General features: G+C 42.3%; 1 protein-coding gene across 2 annotated transcripts; it reads left to right on the top strand.

The window, feature by feature from the left end:
* The first annotated feature begins 245 nt into the window (after positions 1–245).
* On the top strand, positions 246–8,889 carry LOC118379628 (leucine-rich repeat-containing protein 3-like). 2 transcript variants are annotated; one of them, XM_052504029.1, is made up of 3 exons: positions 246–595; positions 680–743; positions 5,997–8,889. In XM_052504029.1, exon 3 carries the CDS (start codon positions 6,318–6,320, stop codon positions 7,116–7,118), a length of 801 nt encoding a protein of 266 aa, XP_052359989.1. In that variant the 5' UTR covers positions 246–595; positions 680–743; positions 5,997–6,317; the 3' UTR covers positions 7,119–8,889. The 2 variants fall into 2 exon arrangements, with proteins under 2 accessions (XP_052359989.1, XP_052359988.1); XM_052504028.1 differs by lacking the exon at positions 246–595 and having other exon boundaries at positions 640–743.
* Positions 8,890–9,555: the final 666 nt, after the last annotated feature.

The following is a 9,555-nucleotide window of genomic DNA, read 5'->3' as shown; positions in this document are numbered from 1 at the left end:
GCCTCCAGGAGGTGACTACTGAGTGATTTATTTCAAGCAAACCCATATTGAACAGAGTGACGTGCTTGACATCTCCCTATGGTAGAATGTCTATACAGACTTCACGTTGAAAGTCCTCACATTCATTGGATATTTCTGAATGGGGTGTGGCTCTAAGCAATGCGTTCCATATACACTGAGTGTACAAAGCATTAGGAACACCTTCCTAATATTGAGTTGAACCTTCTTTTGCCCTCAGAACAGACTCAATTCGTAAGGGAATGGACTCTACAAGGTGTCGAAAGCGTTCAACTAGGATGCTGGCCCATGTTGACTCCAGTGTTTCCCACAGTTGTGTGACATTTTCAAAAGCATTCAAAAATATTGCAGGGATGATTTATGATGAACTGGGAGAGACACCTCAATATAACGCAAAGAAAGCAAGTGGATGAGGTCCCGAATGGATCCAAACTGTTCAATAGGTGCGCGCGCAAACTGAACGAGGTTCGGAAGTCTTGAGGCAACCGGTACACACATACAGTGTAGCGTAGAGGAGATGCAACTTTATAGTCCCTTTTATTATGACAGCAACAAGTGGAGGCGGTGCGCTGTCGAGGTGAGTTATACCTACTGCGCTCATTCTATGTTCGGTCACTCTCCACTCGATACTGATTCGTTTGTTGGTTTGCATTTTATGAAGCAACGGTATAGCCCTGACTGGACCATACTCTCATTCTGAAAACAAATCGGGAGAAAAAGACAAAGTAAGTAGTGCTATGGACAGTTGATTTATAAAAGGTCGATATTATTTATAAAAGGTCGATATTATTGAAGATGAGTATTTTTAGATATTTTTATACGTCTTTTTAGGTCATTCAAAAGTACATTCCTATTACTTTTTAGACTACAGAAATCATTAATTGAGTTGGATGGGAAATTAAGCTCGCAAGTTAACCATTTCATTGTTCGTGTGCATGTAACAATAAAACTTGAAATAAATTATACTACCTTCGGTTCTTCATCATCATCATCATTATCGCCACCACCAAATGATATATTAACAGTGACACTAATAAAATAGTGCCTCTACCATGCATGTGACGATTCAGAATGAAAAATGAGAACGTACTTTCTCCAACTGAATGACCTCTTGCATTCTGAAAAGTGAGCCGCCTTGCTAAAACTGCTTATGTTTTGCTGCTTGCGGACCACTGGCAGCCTAATTGTACCTATGGAAGTACTGTATGTCACGAGAAGGATAAATCTAACATTTAGGTTTCTGTGTCGCACTGGGTTACAGAGACAAAGCCCTCTGTCCGCGGGTTATCATAGGCTATATACTGTTTAATTTTTTGTTTTCAGTCAGACATGTGGGCTAACTGGCTAAATCAAGCTGTGCTGTCTAGCTAATAATGTGGCGGTAGACCTGTGAGGGTTCATGGACTTCAAACAGGCAGACCGAGAGCAGGACATGTTGGCTGAATGCAATGGTTTCCCTTGAGCTTGTTGTGAGGTTATAAACCACCTTTGACATGAATGAATGAATGCTGCGCAAACATTTGGAGAATGCAAAAAGTCACTGTCTCTGGAATGTTGTCAGCAAATATTAATCAAATGAAAGGAAATGTTGAGTCACAGTTTCTGTTTGGTCTATGTTGAAGTGTTCAATAGAAAACAAATCACAGGGGAAAATTCCTCAATGATTTCAATGATTGTGGGAACGTTCCTCAAGAGTTTTACAGTAGGCTTGCTGCTGTGAATCTCCATGGTCCGGAATTGGGAGTAACCACCTGGAACTATCAGAGCAATCTATTATTACTAGGGTAATGTATCTTTTCTATTTATACTGTCAGGGCAAAGGACTGGAGACTGGAGATACTCTCTTTGCGTTCAGCACTGTAAGAAATAGGAGAACAGGCGCACACCATGCAGTACGGTATCAATCAAATTCAAAAAGATCACATTGTTGTGTAGTTATTTTTTAGCTTTGGAAAATTGGTGCTCAAATTGGATAAACAATGTTCCCCTTAATGCATTATCAATACCTATTTTTAACAGATCAAAGTAGTTTTTGTCTCGCAGAGTGTCATTGATAAAGGATTTTTTTAAAAGGATGCTTTTTCAATGTACTGTTTTTCAAAGCCTTTGTGCATCAAGAAATCAATAGATATGATTTCTACCAGATGGAATTACTGAAGATATAAGCACTGGCTTGTCTCACTACTACATCTCAAACACTGGCTTGTCTCACTACTACATCTCAAACACTGGCTTGTCTCACTACTACATCTCAAACACTGGCTTGTCTCACTACTACATCTCAAACACTGGCTTGTCTCACTACTACATCTCAAACACTGGCTTGTCTCACTACTACATCTCAAACACTGGCTTGTCTCACTACTACATCTCAAACACTGGCTTGTCTCACTACTACATCTCAAACACTGGCTTGTCTCACTACTACATCTCAAACACTGGCTTGTCTCACTACTACATCTCAAACACTGGCTTGTCTCACTACTACATCTCAAACACTGGCTTGTCTCACTACTACATCTCAAACACTGGCTTGTCTCACTACTACATCTCAAACACTGACTTGTCTCACTACTACATCTCAAACACTGGCTTGTCTCACTACTACATCTCACTACTACATCTCAATCACTGGCTTGTCTCACTACTACAGCTCAAACACTGGCTTGTCTCACTACTACATCTCAAACACTGGCTTGTCTCACTACTACATCTCAAACACTGGCTTGTCTCACTACTACATCTCAAACACTGACTTGTCTCACTACTACATCTCAAACACTGGCTTGTCTCACTACTACATCTCACTACTACATCTCAAACACTGGCTTGTCTCACTACTACAGCTCAAACACTGGCTTGTCTCACTACTACATCTCAAACACTGGCTTGTCTCACTACTACATCTCAAACACTGGCTTGTCTCACTACTACATCTCAAACACTGGCTTGTCTCACTACTACATCTCAAACACTGGCTTGTCTCACTACTACATCTCAAACACTGGCTTGTCTCACTACTACATCTCAAACACTGGCTTGTCTCACTACTACATCTCAAACACTGACTTGTCTCACTACTACAGCTCAAACACTGGCTTGTCTCACTACTACATCTCAAACACTGGCTTGTCTCACTACTACATCTCAAACACTGGCTTGTCTCACTACTCATCTCAAACACTGGCTTGTCTCACTACTACATCTCAAACACTGGCTTGTCTCACTACTACATCTCAAACACTGGCTTGTCTCACTACTACATCTCAAACACTGGCTTGTCTCACTACTACATCTCAAACACTGGCTTGTCTCACTACTACATCTCAAACACTGGCTTGTCTCACTACTACATCTCAAACACTGGCTTCTCTCACTACTACATCTCAAACACTGGCTTGTCTCACTACTACAGCTCAAACACTGGCTTGTCTCACTACTACATCTCAAACACTGGCTTGTCTCACTACTACATTTCAAACACTGGCTTCTCTCACTACTACATCTCAAACACTGGCTTGTCTCACTACTACATCTCAAACACTGGCTTGTCTCACTACTACATCTCAAACACTGGCTTGTCTCACTACTACATCTCAAACACTGGCTTGTCTCACTACTACAGCTCAAACACTGGCTTGTCTCACTACTACATCTCAAACACTGGCTTCTCTCACTACTACAGCTCAAACACTGGCTTGACTCACTACTACACTACTACATCTCAAACACTGGCTTGTCTCACTACTACATCTCAAACACTGGCTTGTCTCACTACTACATCTCAAACACTGGCTTGTCTCACTACGTCATCTCAAACACTGACTTGACTCACTACTACACTACTACATCTCAAACACTGGCTTGTCTCACTACTACATCTCAAACACTGGCTTGTCTCACTACTACACTGTTTTTCAAAGCCTTTGTGCATCAATAAATCAATAGATATGATTTCTACCAGATGGAATTACTGAAGATATAAGCACTGGCTTGTCTCACTACTACATCTCAAACACTGGCTTCTCTCACTACTACATCTCAAACACTGGCTTCTCTCACTACTACATCTCAAACACGGGCTTCTCTCACTACTACATCTCAAACACTGACTTGTCTCACTACTACATCTCAAACACTGGCTTGTCTCACTACTACATCTCAAACACTGGCTTGTCTCACTACTACATCTCAACTACATCTCAAACACTGGCTTGTCTCACTACTACATCTCAAACACTGGCTTGTCTCACTACTACATCTCAAACACTGGCTTGTCTCACTACTACATCTCAAACACTGGCTTGTCTCATTACTACATCTCAAACACTGGCTTGTCTCACTACTACATCTCAAACACTGGCTTGACTCACTACTACATCTCAAACACTGGCTTGTCTCACTACTACATCTCAAACACTGGCTTGACTCACTACTACACTACTACATCTCAAACACTGGCTTGTCTCACTACTACATCTCAAACACTGGCTTGTCTCACTACTACATCTCAAACACTGGCTTGTCTCACTACTACATCTCAAACACTGGCTTGTCTCACTACTACATCTCAAACACTGGCTTCTCTCACTACTACAACTCAAACACTGGCTTGTCTCACTACTACATCTCAAACACTGGCTTGTCTCACTACTACATCTCAAACACTGGCTTGTCTCACTACTACATCTCAAACACTGGCTTGTCTCACTACTACATCTCAAACACTGGCTTGTCTCACTACTACATCTCAAACACTGGCTTGTCTCACTACTACATCTCAAACACTGGCTTGTCTCACTACTACATCTCAAACACTGGCTTCTCTCACTACTACAACTCAAACACTGGCTTGTCTCACTACTACATCTCAAACACTGGCTTGTCTCACTACTACATCTCAAACACTGGCTTGTCTCACTACTACATCTCAAACACTGGCTTGACTCACTACTACATCTCAAACACTGGCTTGTCTCACTACTACATCTCAAACACTGGCTTCTCTCACTACTACATCTCAAACACTGGCTTGTCTCACTACTACATCTCAAACACTGGCTTGTCTCACTACTACATCTCAAACACTGGCTTGTCTCACTACTACATCTCAAACACTGACTTGTCTCACTGCTACATCTCACTACTACATCTCAAACACTGGCTTGTCTCACTACTACATCTCAAACACTGGCTTGTCTCACTACTACATCTCAAACACTGGCTTGTCTCACTACTACATCTCAAACACTGACTTGACTCACTACTACACTACTACATCTCAAACACTGGCTTGTCTCACTACTACATCTCAAACACTGACTTGTCTCACTACTACATCTCAAACACTGGCTTGTCTCACTACTACACTGTTTTTCAAAGCCTTTGTGCATCAATAAATCAATAGATATGATTTCTACCAGATGGAATTACTGAAGATATAAGCACTGGCTTGTCTCACTACTACATCTCAAACACTGGCTTCTCTCACTACTACATCTCAAACACTGGCTTCTCTCACTACTACATCTCAAACACTGGCTTGTCTCACTACTACATCTCAAACACTGACTTGTCTCACTACTACATCTCAAACACTGGCTTGTCTCACTACTACATCTCAAACACTGACTTGTCTCACTACTACATCTCAAACACTGGCTTCTCTCACTACTACAGCTCAAACACTGGCTTGTCTCACTACTACATCTCAAACACTGGCTTGTCTCACTACTACATCTCAAACACTGGCTTGTCTCACTACTACAACTCAAACATGCTTTGTAATGTTAATCTACCCAGAACCTCACAGACTTACAACATTTTTAAAAATCCACTAAATGGATCATTAAAGAAATAGCCATGGCCTGTTTCTCCCTTTTAATCTCTCTCTCTCTCGCTCTCTCTCTCTCTCTCTCTCTCTCTCTCTCTCTCTCTCTCTCTCTCTCTCTCTCTCTCTCTCTCTCTCTCTATTTCAGATTCCTTGCGTTCAGAGGACTGAGTGATAGGCTGTCCTGAAACTTGTGCTACAGTATGTCTGGATCAAAATGATTTGCCCACCTCTTTCCTCTTCTGTCTAGTTGGAACCCATGTTTTGTATTCCTCCGGACTGTCTTTGGTCAAACTCTACAGTCACTTCACTGGACTCTAATGGATGGATGCGGGGATGAAGATAGAGGGTTATTAATCTGGTACAGGATCAAATGATATGTATATGAGTAGCTGCTATGTACCATCAATAATCATTGAAACCTGTTCGGGAACCGCAGGGATAGTCAGATATTTTACCGGCTGGGCTAATGGGGCCTCCTCAGCCACATTGGCAAGCCCTGTCCCCTTCTTCTTTCTGTGTCTCCACTTCCCCCGTGAGGACGTTGTGTCTCGTGGCGGCCCTCATGGTTGTCATGGTGACACCATGCCCCAAGAGCTGCCACTGCTCGGAAAGGAACGGCGTGGTGGTGCAGTGCGTCTCCCGGAGCCTTGACCAGATCCCCTCGGACCTACCGGAAGACACCGTCACCCTCCTGCTCTCATCCAACCGGATCAGCCACATCCCCAACCAGGCCTTCAAGGACCTCCGCCGCCTCAAGGAGCTGGACCTGTCGCATAACCACATCGAGAGTATCGATGCAGGGGCCTTCCTGGGGGTCTCCGAGGGACTCCGCTCCCTGGACCTCTCCAACAACCAGCTCCGCAGCGTCCCCAAGGAGGCCTTCACCAAGCTGAGTGCCCGTATAAGACTCTCCAACAACCCCTGGCACTGCGAGTGTTCCCTCCAGGAGGTACTGAGGGAGCTGAGGCTGGACCCTGAGACGGTCAACGAGGTGAGCTGCCACACCTCTGTCCAGGACGAGTACGCCGGCCGGCCCGTCATTCAGGTCCTGGACTCTGGCATCAACTTCTGTAACTTCCACCACAAGACCACCGACGTGGCCATGTTCGTGACCATGTTCTGCTGGTTCGCCATGGTGATCACTTACGTCATCTACTATGTCAGGCACAACCAGGAGGACGCAAGGAGACACATGGAGTACCTCAAGTCTCTACCCAGCTCCTCCCAGACCAGCAAGGACTTTGACACAGCCAGTACTGTGCTCTAGCAGTGGTCTATGTGTGGTGGCAGTGACAGCGGTGGGGGTTCTTACATGTCCATGGGATAGTAAACACAGTGGCAAACTTGCAAGGTGTATGTAACTATTTTGAATGTGAAGACGGGCCTCTGGACGAGCCACTGGACTGCACCTGCCCGTCTGCACGTGCCTGACCGGCTCGCAGTGGGCCTCGGGTTCGTCAGTGCAATCAACATGCCCCTTTTTGTGTTGACTGTTTATGAAGTCATGGGGTCAAACACTTGACACTTGACCTTTTGAGATTTCTGACTCAATTCCGACCTACTTTTTTGTCAACTGTTTTTATGGTATTTATTGTTTATTGGAAAGGAACATGACCTCTGTTTCTCATCGCCATATGTTTTCCCAACAGTAGGATTTAATGAGAAAGATATTGTATAAGTCTCTGTGAGTGTCTCCATATTGATTTGGTTGTTGTGATTGGTTGCAGTGCTATACAGTACTATTGATCTAGTCATTATGATTGGCTGTTACACAAGACTGAATGTTCATCTTGTGTCTTCAAGTGCCTAGAAACAGTACACAGTACCTCAACCAAGGCACTGTGAAAGCAAATGTCGAACTACAAAATCCCTTAAAAGCTAGAATCCTTACCCACTGGGCACAGATGTCATTTCAATGTCTAGTTTTGATCTAATTTTGGTTGAGTTGTCAACTAACGTCAATTCGATGTGAAATCAACAAAACATTTCACCATGTCATTGGGTTTAGGTTAAAAGTTGGGTGAAAAAAATACGACATTCCCTTACGTTGATGACTTTTTTCAAATCTAATCAGTTTCCCACATTGATTCAAAATCATCACATAGATTTTTGATTTTAACGGATGGTGGAAACAACGTTGATTCAATCTATTTTTGCCCAGTGGGAGTTGTTAGATCCATTCTTTGACTTATAAATGAATGATACATTCCCATTGCTTCTTAAGGAATATAATGTATAAATGCCTCATGAGCTTAGTTCAACTGTCAGACCCAATCAGAACCCCAGATATGTGTTTTTTTGCTTCAATGTTTGCAAACAAGGTAAATGTAAACAAATACTGTATAGCTTTAAAACATGGTTAAAACTGTCGTTTGTTTGATTATGTCCATAGCTATGTCTATGAATTTGACAGTGGTTCCATTTCTCCAGGCTTTTTACTAAACAGAGGGGTACCACTTTGTTATTGATTTAGCTGAAGATTCTAGCTTTAATATGTCATGTTAAATATTTTAGTTGTTGTCAAGGGTGTTATGAATCATTTACCATTACTCATTTTGGCAATCAATGTGATGCCACTTTCAGGACATAAATCTTTAAATATTCATATCGGATTTAGTTCCCAAACTGTCAAACACCCTTCTACAGACGTTGATCGATGCTGATGTTGCGTCAGAGAGTCTATGATGACCATCAGTTGGAAGTAGTCTATACTTCCTCAGTAGTGTATGTGTTCTGTATTGTTTTGTCTCTATTGGTTTCTATGTTTGTCCCTTTAATGGTATGGGGTGTAGTTTATGTTTAGGAGAGAGAAACTAATGAAGGGAAAGTGAGAAAAGGAGACATTCTATTGTTTTATTGAGACTTGTGTTGAAACGGAGAAACGTTGACCATGAAAACTGTCTTTGTCTGTCGTGTAGCCCCAGGGATATGTCTTGATCTTGTTGCGCTCGTCTCTGTTTCTAATTATTCTTAGCAAAGTGGTTGTGAATCAAGCGTTGTAATTTTTATATTTGAAATAAAAAGGGCTCTAACTACTAGTAATCCTGTTTTATTTCTGTCAGAAACAGAAAGGTAGTCGTTTCTGAATAGCTTGACTTTTTACTTTGCATATGGAAGAGAATTCCTACACCTCCTTTTTATGACTGAATTCATGATGAGGTTGTCCAATCTTCTTTCTCTCTTTCCGAGGACATGGTTGAGTGCACTTTATTGTGGTGTGTGGTTTCTATCGGTCTCATCTCTCTCTCTCTCTCTCTCTCTCTCTCTCTCTCTCTCTCTTCTCTGTCTCTCTCTCATCTCTCTGTCTCTCTCTCATCTCTCTGTCTCTCTCTCATCTCATATGTACTGTGTTATTATATTAATCTCTGCAACTGCAGTTTGTGCTGCTACTTTGCCTTCTCCCATTTCAGAGAAATCGTGTTATTATTCATAAGGCCTGTACCCCAAATGGCACCCTATACCATATATAGTGCACTACTTTTGACCAGAGCAATAGGTCACTATATAGGGGATAGGGTGCCATTTTGGAGGCTGTGAAGGTATTCTAGGAAACAAGTGTGGTTTTAAAAATGAGATGTGGTGGAATGCCTCAAAAGGAAATTTCACTACTCTGACCCTATCTGACCTGCAGAGGCTAAACTAAAATCTGAAGTATGGCTTTATAATGAGATTTCCTATTTATTCCCACAGAACATACATCATTA

Source organism: Oncorhynchus keta, unplaced genomic scaffold (assembly GCF_023373465.1).
Source record: "Oncorhynchus keta strain PuntledgeMale-10-30-2019 unplaced genomic scaffold, Oket_V2 Un_contig_1863_pilon_pilon, whole genome shotgun sequence".
Lineage (NCBI taxonomy): Eukaryota > Metazoa > Chordata > Actinopteri > Salmoniformes > Salmonidae > Oncorhynchus > Oncorhynchus keta.
The sequence above is the reverse complement of the archived record's forward strand: the minus strand, read 5'-3'. Positions and strand labels throughout refer to the sequence as shown.